This window comes from Amblyraja radiata, chromosome 24, assembly GCF_010909765.2.
Source record: "Amblyraja radiata isolate CabotCenter1 chromosome 24, sAmbRad1.1.pri, whole genome shotgun sequence".
In the NCBI taxonomy this organism is placed as follows: Eukaryota; Metazoa; Chordata; class Chondrichthyes; order Rajiformes; family Rajidae; genus Amblyraja; species Amblyraja radiata.
In genome coordinates, this window is record NC_045979.1 from 2,926,508 (window position 1) to 2,944,569 (window position 18,062).

The 18,062-nt window shown below is 45.5% G+C and overlaps 1 protein-coding gene across 1 annotated transcript in view; it reads left to right on the top strand.

Moving 5' to 3' along the window:
- LOC116986694 (myoD family inhibitor-like) overlaps positions 1-18,062 on the top strand; it is a 99,774-nt gene that overhangs the window by 22,846 nt on the left and 58,866 nt on the right. Inside the window, exon 2 of the mRNA XM_033042265.1 lies at positions 13,177-13,296. Within this exon, the coding sequence (XP_032898156.1) occupies positions 13,177-13,296 (120 nt within the window). The remainder of the gene's footprint in view (positions 1-13,176; positions 13,297-18,062) is intronic.

Genomic DNA, 18,062 nt, shown 5'->3' on the forward strand with positions numbered 1-18,062 from the left:
ATAACAGCTGGGAAGAAACTGTCCCTGAATCTGGTGGTGTGTGTTTTCACACTTCTACACCTCTTGCTCGATGGGAGAGAGGAGAAGAGGGAGTGGCCAGGGTGCGACTCATCCTTGATTAAGCTGCTGGCCTTGCCGAGGCAGCGTAAGGTATAAATGGAGTCAATGGAAGGGAGGTTGTTTTGTGTGATGCATTCACAATTCCCTGTGCTCTCTTGTGGTTTTCGATGTTCCCAAACCATGCTGTGATGCATCCTGATAAAATGCTTTCTATGACGCATCTGTAACAGTTTCTAAGTCTTCCAAGGAAGTAGAGGCGTTGGTGTGCTTTCTCAGCCATTGATTCAATATAGATAGTCCAGGAGAAGTTGTTGATGATATTTACTCCTAGGAAATTGAGGCTTTCAACTATCTCTACTTCGGTGCCATCAAAACAAACCAGGGTGTATGTACCCCTGCTTCCTGTGTTTGATCACTATCTCCTTTGTCTTACTGACATTGAGAGCAAGGGAACAGCAAATCATATTTTGCTTGGGCAGCTTCAAACCCAGCAGAATGAATTATGATTTCTCTCATTTTCTCTTGATTCCTTGCATCCCCTCCCCCTCCCTCCCCACAAAAGTCGTTGTACTAATTTCACTCTTGTCCTGGTGCCTTTCATTGTCTGTAACTGGTTTTCACCTAGCACACAGTTAACAATGACTTGTTGCCTCTTATCATTGCTGCTTTTTACATATCTTTTCATTCATTTAATATCTCTCCATATCACCAGCTATATCTCTCATTTGTAAAAAAGGTCTCATAGTCCTTCTCTCCAGAGATGCTGTCTGACCCGTTGAGTTACTCTGGCTTTAACCTGTCTATCTTCAGGTTAAACCAGCATCTGCAGTTCCTTCCTACACGTCTTCCTCGTTTTGTCTCAGAACCTAGGAATCCTGTCATTTCTGGTCTGCCTGCTCTCTCTGGTCCACTGTGTAGCAAATGCTTCTGACACAGGAATTGCTTTGGTTAAACAGCTGAGTCAGCTGTGTGTCACTTTGGCATGGCTCACGGTTTGGGCAAAGTCACATACTTGCAGATGGATTGACTATAGAGCTTAAACGCAATTGCGGGGTGCTCTTATGAAGGTGTGTAAGTGTGAGAGGAATAGATAGCGTGAATGACCAGAGTAGGGCAATCAAGAACCAGAGAACATAGGTTTAAGGTGAGAAGGGAAAGATTTAATAGGAACTTGAGCGGCAACCTTTTCACACTGAAGGTGGTGGGTGTATGGAATGAGCTGCCAGAGGAGGTAGTTGAGGCAGGTACTGTCAGAACATTCAAAAGACATATGGACACGTACATGCATAGGATAGGTTTAGATGGATAAAGGCCAAACACAGGCAGGTGGGGTTAGTGTAAAATGGGGCATCTTGGTTGGCAGGGGTAAGTTGGGCCGAAGGGCCTGTTTCCATGCTGCATGACTCCATGACTATGATAATATCTCCACTCTCTCCTCTAACTGGCCTTCCCCCATCTCCAGCAAGATGAGGTAGACAGCAGTGAGGTTATGCAGCATTCCATGCTATCTGAACACTCTGTACACATTTCACTGATTTACTTTGTGGTAACCATGACCTAAGCTGCCAAAGTCCACATATTCTTGCAGGAGCTGCTGGACAGTGAGAAGGTGCAAGAATTGGCTGACCCTTTACCCAGATACACGTGTCCTTTTGTACAACCAGAGCTGCAGCTTGCAATCGTTCATTCTAGAATGCCACGGCTCAGCCCAATATGCCAGCACTGACTCTTCAAAAGAACAACCCAATCATTTCCCCTGCCTTCACTGTCGCTCGCTGCTCTTCCTTCATTTCAAATAATTAAGTTTAGTTTTAGTTTCATTTATAGATGCAGCATGGAAACAGGCTCTGCACCCCTCTGAGTCTATGCCTACCAATGATCACCCATACACTAGATCTATCCGACACATGAGGGACAATTTACATAACCCAGTTAACCTACAAACCTGCACGACTTTGGAGTGTGGGAGGAAACCGGAGCACCCGTAGGAAACCCACGCGGTCATAGGGAGAACGTACAAACTCCATGCAGACAGCACCCATAGTCAGGATCGAACCTGGACCTTTGGTGCCGTAAGGCAGCAATTCTACCGCTGTGCCACTGTGTCGCTCGATATCTAAGTAATCCAGTTACTTTTTTTTAGAATATTAACTCTGAGAGTACAGATTGAATGTGGGCTTTGACTACGAGCGTGTAGATTGAATATGGGCTTTGAGTTTGTTGTGAACATCAGTGGCGGAAATCTCGGGGGGGCCAGGGGGGACACGCCCCACCCTCCTCTGTTTTGAGATGGGGGGGGGGGCGACACCCCCGCCATTTTTTGTAATCCGGATTTTAAAACCCGGTGAAATCTCCGCTTTCCGCGAGACAGTGGGGGTGGGACTGCTGATCGAGGGCGCCGATTGGAGGAGAGAGACATCGGTCAGCAGGCAAGGGGGGGCGGGACATTATGATTCAGCGCGATGATTGGAGGAGGGAGGTGTTAGTCAGAGGTGGAAGTGGGGGGGGGGGGGGGGGATTGAGGAGAGTAACGGTGATTGGAGGAGGGAGACGTGTCCAGGTCATAGGGTCACAACAGCAGCCCTGGACACAGACCTGCGCCTCATCCGCCGCTAGGACCGATCCTGGCTAGCTCTCTGACGCTGCAATCGCTGCCAAACTGCCACTGGACCATCTCTATCCCCACCCAAGTGCCCCCCCCCCCCCACGCCCGGGGGTGGCCAGAGACGCCGGGAGTCAAACGGACGCGGTGCCCCCCAGGCCCACAGCCAGCGCAGAGAAGCAGCGCTAAACCCAGCTCAACTCTGCCTGTCCCGCCGGGTTAACCTACAGCCCTGCCTGGACTTAAGGGAAATATGGCCCAGGTTTACAGCCAGCGCGGAGAAGCAGTGCTAGCTCCACGGCTCCAGGCTGGTGTCCCGTCAGTCCAGGCAGGGCTGTAGGTTAACCCGGCGAGACAGGCAGAGTTGAACTGCATTTAGCGCTGGATTGAGCTGTAATTACCGTTCACAGGGCCCACGGCAGAAGCCTTCGAAGCCTCGTGTGTGTGTGTATGAGTGCGAGCATGCACAAGAAATTGTGTCCCCCGTGCCCCGGTCCCCTCCATACTTTGATAGCGATTTCCGTCACTGGCGGACACACATCCGAGGGGGTTTGCCATGAATCAGAGTTGTCCCTGCTCTTTGTCCATGGGACAGTAGTGATGGAGCTTTGCATACATTCCCTGGAGCGATATGTGCAGAATATCGACATGAGCAACCTCGAGGACCATTGTTCAATTTGAAAGCTGCAAGGCAGGAGCATGCCTCAGTAGAAGGTGATGTGGGAATGTTGACAGGGATACAAGCCGCAGAGAGGAGATGAGAACACAAAACCTAGACTACAGACCTCTCCTTGTGTGAGTGGCAGCTGTGCTCCAAGGGATGCAATGCCTCACTCTTCATGTTCCTGTGAGTTTCTTGATTTAATTTCACCATCTCATTTAAGATTATTTAAAAATATGTTGATTGGAATGCTGCCCTTCCCGTCTTTATTGGCTCCATATGGCGGCTCCAACTCTTTAAATACCTCCTTTGTAAAGTTGTTTTCTTTGTTTGTTAAGTCGGGGGCCCTGGCCCTTCTCTCCTATTCCCCTCGGAGCTGTAATGCAAGGGCACTTTGTGCACGTAAAGCCTTCATACTTCAGACACTCACGCAGTGCAGTGCATCCGGGCCAAAGTCTAGTCTAATGAGAATCTGACAGACACAGACGCCCATTACTTTGTTTAGATAGTATCCGTCAAACTCTGACCGACCTTGCTCAAGGTGAGATTTAGCTGACCTGTATGGAGTGTGCATTTTCAAAACTTAATCAGGCCTTCTTTATCTTAGTCTCAAGATTTCAGCTGTATTTTTCCAAGGATCAACTTCGAGAAACCTCCACATATCCAGGAGAATACTGCAAGTTTGACCAGATCACATACAGGATTACCAGCAAAATCCATCCTAAGCATCTTGATGTTTGTCTAGCTGGGATTTCTTCCTTGGTTAAAGCATTATGTTGACAGATCGATTCAGTACACTCCATAATTCAGCTGTCGGTGTAACATAGAAAATAGAAACATAGAAAATAGGTGCAGGAGGAGGCCATTCGGACCTTCGAGCCAGCACCGCCATTCATTGTGATCATGGCTGATCGTCCCCAATCAATAACCCGTGCCTGCCTTCTCCCCATATCCCTTGATTCCACTAGCCCCTAGAGCTCTATCTAACTCTCTCTTAAATCCATCCAGCGATTTGGCCTCCACTGCCCTCTTTGGCAGGGAATTCCACAAATTCACAACTCACTGGGTGGAAAAGGTTTTTCTCACCTCAGTCTTAAATGGCTTCCCCTTTATTCTAAGACTGTGGCCCCTGGTTCTGGACTCGCCCAACATTGGGAACAATTTTCCTGCATCTAGCCTGTCCAGTCCTTTTATAATTTTATATGTTTCTATATGATACCCCCTCATCCTTCTAAACTCCAGTGAATACAAGCCTAGTCTTTTCAATCTTTCCTCATATGACAGTCCCGCCATCCCAGGGATCAATCTCGTGAACCTACGCTGCACTGCCTCAAACACTAGGTTGTCCTTCCTCAAATTAGGAGAACAAAACTGTACTCAAACAGTAACTTCAGGTGCAATGTCAACTCTTTACTTATAAACTCAAGCATTGTATTTGGACCCAATCTTCATTTGGATGAGTAGGAAACCATTGGATTATTTCCTTCTGGAGCTGAGGGTCATGGCATATACAGCATTTATTACCCATCCCTACATTTCCTGCAAGTCAGGAAAGTTAGCAACTTTCCTGAATCGCAGTGGCCCTCACCATCCAGCCACCGAATGGTGAACGAGGTCTGATTGACCTGGACGATGACACATTGGCCTGGCTCGCCTCAATGGAGCTGCAGGTCTAAAAGACATACGACAGAAGAAGAAGTGGCCCTCACAGTTCTGATCTGGATATACGTAGCCAATCCGTCATCTCCGAGTCTGAACCTTGGAACTTCCCATTCAACAACAACAAAACTGCGGAGCATCTTGGAAAATACAGCTCACCCCCTCCATGACACACTGGTCAAGTTGAGGAGCACCTTCAGCAACAGACTGGTTCCACCAAGATGCAGCACAGAACGCCACAGGAGATCCTTTTCCCCTGCAACTATCAAACTGTACAACTCCTCCCTTTTCCGTCATGGGGTAGACTGACTCCCCCCTCCCCCCTTTGCACATTCCCAATCCTGGACTTTCCACATCACCTTAATTTCATGTTTCATCTCGTTGTGTTTTATGACCGTTGGCAGACCAATTTCTAAGGTTCTATTGTATCGTATTGTATCGGACGTGACTAGTCCTGGATTAGCTCTCCCAACCTGGACACAATGTGTTTGTGTTGAGGACTTTGCAAGGTCAACTGTGCTAGAAGCAACACTGCTGTCTCCGAAGTCGGAGATTGGGTCGATGGCAGGTGGCCTGATCACATTTACTCTTTCACGAAACAGCAGTAACAATATAGTTCAGTGATTTGTCAAACAATTTTGGAGGGGCATGTAAGACTCAACCATATTGGTTGGTTTGGAATCATCAGGTAAGGATGGAAGTTTCCTCCCTGCAGGCCATTGGTCCATTCGGGACGACAGATGGCACAATGGGCTAAGTGTTCGGCTGGCAACCGGAAGGTAGCCAGTTCGAATCCCGCTTGGAGTGCATACTGTTGTTGTGTCCTTGGGCAAGACACTTCATCCACCTTTGCCTGTGTGTGAATGTGTGTGAATGTGTGTGAGTGATAGGTGGTGGTCGGAGGGGCTGTAGGCGCAGATTGGCAGCCACGCTTCCGTCAGTCTGCCCTAGGGCAGCTGTGGCTACAGAAGTAGCTTACCACCACCGAGTGTGACTGAGGAGTGAATGAATAATGCGATGTAAAGCGCCTTGAGTACTAGAAAGGCGCTATATAAATCCCATCCATTATTATTATTATTATTATTGGTCTACCAGATGGATTACTACTCATATTTTGCTTGGGCATCTTACAACCCAGCGGTATGATACATCGCACAATATTCTGCAATCCTACCTTATAACCACAGTCAACATTTTTCTTCTTCTCGCTATTTTTCTTCCTCATTTCACTCTCCACCATTGTATCATCGATCTATCTAGCTGCCACCTTCAACCTATCTGCCTCAGCCCTCAGCCCCACCTTCTCAACATTTTCCCCTTCTCTCCTCTGAAATATATGCAGCTCTTAAAATGAAGGGTGGCGCGGTACAGTAGCGTGGCAGTAGAGCTACTGCCCTACAGCACCGGAGACCCTGGTTCGATCCCGACTACGGGTGTACGGAGTTTGTATGTTCTCCCCGTGACCTGCTTAAGTTTTCTTCAAGATCTTTGGTTTCCTCCCACACTCCAAAGACGTTTTTAGGTTAATTGGCTTGGTTTATTGGTAAATTGTCCCAAGTGTGTGTGGGATAGTGTTAACGTGCAGGGATCACTGGTTGGTGCAGTCTCGGTGGGCCGAAGGGCCTGTTTTTGCACTGTATCTCTAAACTAAACTAAACTAAAGGGTCTCGACCTGAAACATTGCATAACAATTCCCTCCATAGATGCTGCCTAACCTGCTGGGTTCTTCCAGCACTTTTTGTGTTTTGATCAAGATTCCAGCATCTGCAGTTCCTTGTGTCACCATGTAACTCACATTTGTCTCTTTCTAAACAATCCACAGAGTTTACACATTTCCCGAAGTCACAAGTCTTTCTCTAAGTGTCTTGCATTAACAGAGTTCCCATTCTTTCATTCTTATTCCCTATTTTATTTTCACCTTTTACTATTTGGTAGATTTTCTTGCCCTTGGAAGTTTTCCCAACAGCCGGAACTTCCCTGAGGAGTGAAAATAAATTAGAGAAAGCCAGTGAAGCATGAGTTGTTCGTCTCATCAGTGAAGATAGCTGAATGGGTCAAAATGCCCTTTTTCAATTCCCTTGTGAGAATAATTTGTTGCATTCACATCCATCTGGTAAAATAGTTCAGTTTAAATTCTGAGTCTCTTTGCTGTGCTGTGCTGCTTAGTTCTCTGATGTCTGGGTTAATAGCAAGCAGCTATGTGCATATTTAGACTATGAGATTGGATTCAGACAGCTTCATGGTCAGACTCCATGCTTGAGGTGAAGTGACTCATTGCTCAGACACAACCTTCTCATTTACACCCGTCTATTTACACTTTTGTCACAATTCCACAAACGAGTCTTGGAACAGAAAAACAGATAAATAGCAAGAACACAAACATTAAACTGTTTGTGTTGCTTCAGTCTGCAGAAACTTTCAGCTGCGGTAATAGCTTGGCCCTGCAGAAAACTACTGACAGATCAATGTAGCTTAGAATTACATTGAATCCACATCTCACGGCACTGAAAAACAGGAGAGCACACCGACCCCTCTCCACTTGAATCAAGTCTTTTAGTTGCAATGAAAGGAAGGCAGTGTACAGTGCACCTCTTCAAGATTTGGTTCCAGGTCCATTGCCTTGTGTAATGTACCAATGATTGGTAACCCGTAGGGGCCACCATTAAAAACAATTACAGAGAAGTCCAAAAATGAAATGTGGTCAACAGTGCTCAAGAAGGTTTTAAGCTCTGAGGAGATGTTTAGCTGGGCAAATGGAACGCAAAACGGAAAATAACTCGACATAGAAAATCCATGTGGGGAAGGCAGAAGAGGGGGAGCAGTTAAACGGTAAAAAACCAAGTGGTGCAGAGAAACAGAAAGGTCTGGAAGCATTTTCCACAGATGCCTGAAGGTCACAAGAAGTAGATAAGCTGCATACAAATGCAATGCTTGCTGTTATTCAGCTGATACAGGCGGGAGCGGGGAGGTGGTGTCAGCACCATGAGAGTGATAGTTAGGGGTCATCAGCAGTGCCGGATTTACGTATAAGCTAAACAAGCTATAGCTTAGGGCCCCCACTTTCTAGGGGGCCCCCCCGAAAAAATTTCAATTTAACAATTACTTTGATAAATTACATATTTTATCAAGTGCAAATGGCTTCAGATATCTATTAGGTCCAAAAAATCATATAGTATATTAAACACAAAAACAGCGACAATTTGTCACCGACATAGGACATCTGGACATATAAAGGGCCCCATTATCTCAAATAGCTTAGGGCCTCATCAAATCTAAATCCGGCCCTGGTCATCAGGGCTATCAGGTCCACATCTGGTCACTGCAGCATAGGAATGGGGCACCGAGAGGGTGCTGAGGAGATGTTGCAGATTCAAGAGAATATTAACTGTGTGGATGTAATGGCCATGGTAGGAGTGTTCCCTGTGGCATAATGGGGAACAAAATGTATGATATTATGAGAGGCCAAGAGAGTGGTGGTGGGTGAAAATCATTTAGACTTTACTTTAGTGTTACAGTGTGGAAACAGGCCCTTCAGCCCACCAAGTCCATGCTGGATAGTGATCACCCGATACACCAGGTGTAGGATCCACTAAATCTCCCGACGGAAAGTAAACGACAAGCGACACTAAGCTTTGCCAAACACCTTGTCGTTCGTTTAATAAAATCTCCTCATAACTCCTCGTGTACAGATAAGCCCGTTGGCCCCTCTGACCTCGGAGTTTGAATCTCCTCTCGACCCACACGTGACGCTGCACGTTGCTAGGCAACGGGAACAAGCGCTACCTAAAAACCACATGGGCATGAAGTCGCCACACCAGCACCATCCAACACCAGGGACAATTTTACAAAAGCAAATCAAACCTACAAACATGTATTTGGAGTGTGGGAGGAAACTGGAGCACCTGGAGAAAACCCACTCGACTAACTTGCAAGAAAGAGTTAGATTTAGCTCTTAGGGCTAAGGGAATCAAGGGATATGGGGAAAAAGCCGGAACGGGGTACTGATTTTAGATACACAAAAAAGCTGGAGAAACTCAGCGGGTGCAGCAGCATCTATGGAGCGAAGGAAATAGGTGACGTTTCGGGCCGATTTCATCAGTCTGAAGAAGGGTTTCGGCCCGAAACGTCACCTATTTCCTTCACTCCATAGATGCTGCTGCACCCGCTGAGTTTCTCCAGCATTTTTGTGTACCTTCGATTTTCCAGCATCTGCAGTTCCTTCTTGAATACTGATTTTAGATGATCAGCCATGATCATATTGAATGGCGGTGCTGGCTCGAAGGGCCGAATGTCCTATTCCTGCACCTATTTTCCATGTTTCTATGTTTCACACAGTCACATGGAGAACGTGCAAACTCCGCGCAGACAGCACCCGCAGTCAGGATCTCTGGCGCTGAAAAGCAGCGCCACTGTGCTGCCCTTTAGTAATATTGCCCCCTGATTCCATTTTATACGTTAGACTTTTTTCTCTTTTTATATATGTTTTTTCAATGTAGTTATTGTGATTATTGGTTTCCACTCATAGAAGGGATGATGCTTGCATTCCTTGTCTTTGTTTCTGGCAGTTGGAAATGAAAGCAACATTTTGTAAAGTTGCACATTGGGCCCCCCTCATCAGGTGAAGCTCGGATATGCATGAGATCCCGGGGATTCAAGAACATTTTCAATTCTGATGTCTAGCATGTTTAATGTCTGTGGAGTTAGAATCATCCTGCAGCAACTCTGATTTAGAAGATGCACTTTGGACAAATTCTGCTCATAATTTTTAATGTAAAAGTAGAACCTGACTGAGCCGATGGCAGATGAGGTGTGGTCCAGATGTGATAAGGGGCATTCTGAGAAGCAGGCGCCATGTGGACAGAACAGCGGCAATTCTAGGAAATGGACATGACGTTGACAGGAGGTTTATCTCGGGGAAAATGACAAGGAATTATCATTGGCGGTCACTCAAAACGTGTATCACTGTCCTCAGGGGGAGGCCTGTGCGTGACTTTGTTTAACGTGGGAAGACTGGTGCACACGGTCCTTGACAGATCTGGGTCAGGATCCAGTGGCATGGAGTCCAAGACGACCGGAGACACTTTTCTGCTGCAGCCTTCATCCGCCTTCCCAGCTGTCGTGACGCTCCACTAAAGTCAGCCATTATCCTCCGCCTGTTCCACCGTTGAGGTCTTGATTGGATTGCTCTTTGTCAGAGACCTCCCCCTCGCCTCGCCGCTATGGGTAGCCGTACCAGGAGCATAGCTCCAGACGGCATCGCTCTCAGGATCTCAGGACCACACAAGCTTTAGTCAGAGGGTAGCAAATCTGTGGAATTCTTTTCCACAGAAGGCTGCGGAGGCCGTCAATGGATATTTCTAAGGTAGAGATAGATTGATTCTTGATTAGTACAGGTGTCAGGGGTTATGGAGTGAAGGCGGGAGAATGGGGTTAGGAGGGAGAGATAGATCAGCCATGATCTATCATGTGGAGCCCCACATGCTAATAGCGTGTTATTGCAGACGGGGTAGGGAGTACACCCAATCACCACACTCTTATCCCACTCTGTGAAGGTAAACTGACCATGGGTCACCGACTAGTTAAAATCGGAGAAAAATAAACACAGCGCGTCCGATAGAGAGCGAGCAGTGGTTACGTTGGATCTTCAGATGATTCTCCACCTGTCCACTCCCAACATCATGCACGCGCACACACATGCACGTGCACATGCACTTACACACACGCACACAGGCACAGACTGACAAACACAGACAAACACACACACACACACATACCCCCTCCCCCAAATGACAATAGGATCTGTAACATCACATGTGGCAGGTCCTGTCTTGGGTGTCAGAGAGGTCGATGCACCACCGGATACCACCAGCAGCACGAGAGGAGTTGCTCACCGCACCACCACCATCTGTCAGGGAGACCAACTGTGGCATCTGTACAGCTCCATCCCCAGCTCATTGACTCAGCCCAAACCCACCGCCTAATTCTCATCAGCAAAAAAATCTAGCCACCATCTATACAGGATCATTGGTGGAAACACTGAGGAAGGGGTTTTCGGGCAAATAGGCATTGGTGTCTGGAATTCTCTGCCTCAAAGTGAAGCACAAACACTGACTTACAAGGGGCCTGAATCAAATCCTACAGGGTCTAAGATCAAGGTTGGGATATGGGTCCTGTCTGGGTGTCTGTAGATGTCTCTCTTTCACCTGACATTTGGGCGGCGTGGTAGCGGAGCGCTAGAGTTGCTGCCTTACATCGCTTTCAGCGCCAGAACCCCAGGTTCGATCCTGACTATGGATGCTGTCGGCGTGGAGTTTGTACGTTCTCCCCATGACCACGTGGGTTTTCTCTGAGATCTTCGGTTTCCTCCCACACTCCAAAGACGAACAGGTTTGTAGGTTAATTGGCTTGGTTTCAATGTAACCTTGTCCCTAGTGTGTGTAGGATAGCATTACTATGCTGCGATTACTGGTCAGTGTGGACACGGAGGGCGAAAGGGCCTGTTTCCGTGCTGTATCTCTAAACTAATCTAATCTAAACACATTGAGTAAAATGGTCTTGATAATGATTCACTCTCCAACCTCTCCTGTGTCATTTTGTTTCTTTCTCCTTTAAGATGTTGTCTTTATTGGATCTAAGGTCTCTGCTTCAACTGGTCCACGTCCTCCTGAATATCATAATCCTACCAATTTCTGTGTGAAGAAATCTCTCCTGTTTAAATTATCTCTGCAATGTGTTGAAGATTCACACTGTCTACCAAGCAGCACATCAGTACATCCACTTGTGAAATGACCCAAGCTTGTCCTATCTGGGTGGTGACTGGGCCCCTCTCATTTAATGGCCATCTACAGATGATGGGTATTGGGAGAGTGTGCAGGTTGCATAACTAAACTGCCTATTGCGGTGAGGGCAGTGTGAGGTTGGTGACTCAGATCACATCGACACAACCTGTCCTCCAAAAAATCTCTAACAGTGCTGGAATGTGCTCCCAGCAACTATCCATGGCAAACAGGCATTCCAAACGGCTCGCAAAGTTAGTTCCGACTGTAAATTACAATATTCGGGGGCTTACGGGTACTCACTAGAGTTTAGAAGGATGAGGGGGGACCTCGATGAAACTTACTGAATAGTGAAAGGCTTGGATAGAGTGGATGTGGAGAGGATGTTTCCACTGGTGGGAGAGTCTAGGACTGGAGGCCATAGCTTCAGAATTAAAGGACGTTCTTTCAGGAAGGAGACGAGGAAGGATTTCTTCAGTCAGAGGGTAGCAAATCGGTGGGATTCTTTTCCACAGAAGGCTGCGGAGGCCGTCAATGGATATTTTTAAGGTAGAGATAGATAGATTCTTGATTAGTACATGTGTCAGGGGTTAAGGGGAGAAGGCAGGAGAATTGGGTTAGGAGGGAGAGATAGATCAGCCATGATTGAATGGCGGGATAGACTTGATAGGCCGAATGGCCTCTTTCTGCTCCTATCAATTATGCCCTTTATCCCCAAAATGTTGACATTCTCCAAATTTATATTGAAGATGTTTAAGATGAAATAAGTAAGTGGTTTTGAGACCCACCGGAATATTTACTTACTGTTTTGCCCCCCAAAAAAACTGCAACAAACAAACGAATAAATTATTTTCAGAGTTTTTCCATTTGGAATAAACTTTCTGGTTCCTCTTGGCATTGGCGTGTCGAGGTTTGTGTCTAATTATTCACAGACTAGAATCATTTTTTATGTAATTTCATTCATTGGCTTATGCAATTCTATCTTTGTAGCTTTTGTAGAATTGCCAAGCACTGAAAATAAGTTCAGTGGCGATTTTAATCCAAAATTCTACACTAAGATTCTTCAAGTATTGGGGGTTTTTTCTGGATCATGAGGTCAGAATAAGTAGTGCTGATAACTTGACATCTCTTACATCCAGCTCATCCTTAATGTGGGCTCTGGATCAAAAATATTTAACCAAACGGAGCTCATTTCATCTCGCACTTCACCCACAGGGTGACCTGCAGATAATTGATAGAAGGAATAAAAATTGCGTGACACTGTTCATAACCCCAGGATGTCTGAACGCACTTTACAGCTAATTAAGTACTTTTGAAACGTTGTCACTGTTGAAGGGAAACCATTCTCAATTGTACAGGAGCATCAAGTGATGGTGACCAGATCTCTCCCAGTAACGGCACGTTTTCTCGTGTTGCAGGCAATGGAAGTGAAGACAGAGAGGACCAGGTACTGTTGAGAGAGGACACTGCACCATTTGACGAGCAGGAGATGGAGAAGAAGACTGGGAGTCTCACCTCACCAGCAGATACCGTAACGTGTAAGTCCAATTGCTTGTCAAACTCTGGCTTCTCCTCATCCTCCTTTGTCTCCTTTGAGATCCACACACTAGTTCCAGGTGCTTAGTCCCAACACACCACCACACTCCTTCAACCTGTCACTATCTGGAAATTGGTATGTTGCTAGTCTGACTATTAACTTCCTCTAACTATACTTCTAAAAGTGGCAGGACATGTCAAGGGAGTGGATTCTAACACCGTGGAATCTGATGATCAGGATTACAAGCATGGCTTGAATGTCCTCTTGCATTTTTATGTACACATTTTTTTTTAAATTACCTGTGTCATGTTTCATCCAATTCTTCTCACTGTTTTAGACAGAATCTCCTGATTTTGAGAAAGGTTTGAGAATGATTTATTTGAATGATTGTTGGAATGGGGGACTTGCGCTACCACATTATTCAGTTTGTTCTCCAAGGAGCAAAGCCGTTTGACGGGTTTGCTGGAGTGTACAGTTCATGGTGGGTTCGTGATCTTTGGTCTCGTTTAGATGGTCACCTTGCTGAATGAACTTTGATGGTTATAATGAAAACTGAACTGGCATCAGAACAATTTCTACTGCAGACTCTACTGTCAGGCCAAAAATGTATTGAGGCCAGTTTTGGTAACTCAACTATAGTGAAGTTCAGGTCAATCAAATCAATGCAGGCCAAGGATCTATTCTGTGTGATACAATACAAAATGGTACAATACGATAGAACTTTATATATCCTTGGAGGGAAATTGATCTGCCAACAGTCAAACAGGATCTTATAGAAACATATAAAATTATAAAAGGACTGGACAAGCTAGATGCAGGAAAAAATGTTCCCAATGTTGGGCGAGTCCAGAACCAGGGGCCACAGTCTTAGAATAAAGGGGAGGCCATTTAAGACAGAGGTGAGAAAAAACGTTTTCACCCAGAGAGTTGTGAATTTGTGGAATTCCCTGCCACAGAGGGTAGTGGAGGCCAAGTCATTGGGTGGATTTAAGAGAGAGTTAGATAGAGCTCTAGGGGCTAGTGGAGTCAAGGGATATGGGGAGAAGGCAGGCATGGGTTATTGATTTGGGATGATCAGCCATGATCACAATGAATGCCGGTGCTGGCTCGAAAGGCCGAATGGCCTCCTCTTGCACCTATTTTCTATGTCTATGGACTGTTGGCAATCTTAGCTCCTTATCATTGTGTGTTAAACAGTGGCACAGATGGTGATGCTTAGAAAACCATGCCGTATGGTATGGGCCTCATTAAGTGCTTAAGTGCATTCATTCTTTCATACCAGTCTCCATGAGAGTCTCCGTCTGCCAGAATGTGCTTTTCATGTGGCTGCATTTGGCAACAAACCTGGTTCTAGTCTATTATTATACCTCCCTGCAGGTGGTAGAACATTATTCGGCCGTCTGCAGGCAGGCACGGTGTGTGTCCCAGGGAGAATGTCACGGCACATTCCTGTGGGACATGCGGTGAAACACAGGAACAAAACTTAAACAACAGAAAGAAGATAAACACAAAATGCTGGGGTAGCTCAGCGGCCAAGGAAGCATCTCTGGAGCAAAGGAATGGGTGACCTTTCGGGTCGAGACCCTTTTTCAGAATCATTCTCAACCCGAAACGTCACCCATTCCTTTTTAGTTTCATTTCGAGATAGAGCACGGAAACAGGCCCTTCGGCCCACCGGGTCCAGGCCGACCAGCGATCCCCGCATATTAGCACCACCCTACACACATTAGGGACATTTACAAAGCCAATTTACCCACATATCCGTACTGTGTAAGAAAAGCCACGCAGGTCACGGGGAGAATGTAAAAACTCCGTACCAACAGCACCCGTAGTCAGGGTCGAACCCGGGTCTCCGACGTTGCAAGCGTTGTAAGGCAGCAACTCTACCGCTGTGCCTAATCCTGCTCTCCAGAGAAGCTGCCTGTCCTGCTGAGTTACTCTAGCATTTTGTGTCTATCTTCAATCAATCAATCAAACACTTTATTGTCATTCAAAAATACACCAACAAATGCAAATCTGAATGACATTTTGTTGCACCTGGTTCACCGTGCAACATAAAATAACAAAAGGATAAAATAGATAAAAAGATAAAATAGATAATAGTGGCGGCACATTATATGAAATTCAAGAGTCTGATGGCTCGGGGGAAGAAGCTGTTGCAGAACCTGGCCGTTCTGCTCCTTATACTGTGTCTATCTTCTTTGTAAACCAGCATCTGCAGTTCCCTCCACACACCTTGGGTGTAAAGCATGGCAAATGATAAAACCAACTTTGATTGTTTGTCATTGTTCACTGTGCAAACAAGATAAAATTGGCACAATGTGGTTGTTATTATTGCAATAACAAGCCTGGAGTAAATGTCTGTGAGTTCAAAGGATTTTTCGAATTAAAGTAAACTGATAACGTCTTCAGAATACTTTTGTGGTTAAAAACTGTTGATAGAAATCTGTTCCCTGGCTTGCTGCTGATGTTTCTGGTGTAACCCTGTACTCGCTTGTCATGACTGCCTCTGTATCTACTCTGATGTCCCACCAACATTAAGGCAAAAGGTGAGAGGGTAGAGTGGGAATATTCTGGGTCGTTGTTAGGAATGGGAGTCAAGGGAAGCATTGGTGTACAGAATGTGCCTGCTGTGGCCACGTTAACAGTTAACCTTAAACTAAAGTCATGTAAAGGTCAGAACGTGTAACGGGAACAGGTTCCCTCCTCCAAAGGACATTAGGAAACGACTTGTATTTTTATGACAATCTAATTGCTTCATGATCATTTTTCTTCAAATTGAATTCAAATTGTCAACTGCCATGATATGATTAAAGATCCCATTGCCTAGTTTATTAATCCAAGCTGTCTACAATCCTGGTCCCGAGGTGTGAGCTGTAAAGCAGCTGATGGCATCTTGTCACCGCATGGTCAGAGAGAGCTGGGTGGCGTGGTGACTTAGCACAGAAACCTTTAAATCCCCCACGGCCACCAGTTACATGTCTCTTCAGTTGACCATGCCAAAGTTCTCCTGTAAGAACAAATGGGAACTCCTATCGGATAACAGTGAAAAATGATTTGTTCCAAAATTGGTTGAACAGATTCCAAGGTGGACATGTATTAGAAGTCATATCCTCAGAGTTAAAGTACGTTCCTTTAGCAAGGAGATGAGAAGACCATTCTTTAGTCAGAGGGAGGTGAATCTGTGGAATTCATTGCCGCAGAAGGCTGAGGAGGCCAAGTCGATGGATATTTTTTAATACAGAGATAGATAGAATCTTGATTAGTACGGGTGTTAGGGGTTATGGAAAGAACGGGGTTAGGAGGGAGAGATAGATCAGCCACGATTGAGTGGCAGAGAAGACCTGATGGGCAGCTTGGCCTAATTCTGCTCCTATTACTTATGACCTTATATGTTGATCCTCAACAACTGCAGAAACTAATGGAGGATGCTCCATTATCTTCTGTTGCAATTTGCCAGTGGTTCTGAGAGAGTGACACTGTCTCTGGAGTGGAAGCGATCATTGCAATGCTTCATGGAATGGTGTGAGGTTGACTCAGGCAAGGTCATTAAGCAGCGTTTTAGATGAGAACAAAATCTGCCATTGAAAGAAATGTCTCGGACTCAGAAACCGATGGATGAATCAATCAGGCAGCTCCAATTTATTAAAGCCAAGCTAAGTTTGTCAGAGTATTAAAATTTGTGAAGTAGTGGCCAATCATGTGGATGAAGGTAAATACATCCGCACGAAAGGGCAATTGGACTTTTGGGCAGTTTGAACAAAAATGGGAAGGTAGTGTGGAATAAATCAGTTGTTATAAACTTGTAATTGTTCTCAGCCACAGTTAAAACACTGCAGATGTCTTTGCCCCATTAAAGGCTGTGAAAGCAGTGGATTCACCAGAGAGATGGGAATGAGAAATGATAATCACGAGAAGAGACGAGAGATATTGGAACCAACCCTCCTGGGCAGCCAAGCCTATGAAGAACATTTCTGGTATTTTTAAAACATTACATTTTTAGATAGGGTCAATAAGGAACAATTATCTCTTCGAAATATCAAAGACAGGAAGGCATATTTTCAGGTCAGACTTCAATGGAGAGCAAGTTTTCTACACAGAGTGGTAGGTGTCTGGAACATGCTGCCAGGTGCGTGGTGAGATACCATAGTGGTATTTGAAAGGCTTTTGGATAGATACATAGACAGGCACCTGGATATGGATCATGTGCAGGCAGTGGAGATCAAGTTCAACTTAACATCATGTTTGATTCGGACATTGTGTCTGTTCCTGGGCTGCAATCTTCTATATTTTATGATCTATGACATCTAGTGTCAAGGGTAATTGAAGTAAAATAAATTTGGAGAGAGATGAGGAGATTTTTTCTCTCTCTTTACATGTTAGTTTACATGAACAGGATGCTTTGTTATAGGGGGTCGTTCCTACAAGAGAATGAGAGATAACATCATGAACAAGAGTAGGCTCCACTCTGCTCTGACATATATCAACATCATCTCAGATCTGGCACCTCAGCTCCATTTCCCCCTGTCCAAAGACAAGATCATCTCTCCTTCCATTTACCAGTGAGTTTAGACCAACTCTACTCAATCTCTCCCCATTATTCCAAGTCAAATTGACCCCGACAGGGTCTTTAAGTAAAGAGACTAAAACTGCTTGGACAGATCCAATGCATCTATCAATGGAAAATTGATCATTGTTTTAATGAACAAACACAGAATGACTGGGAAAGCGCAGGTATGCATGTGGCTTTGAACTAATACAGGGTTG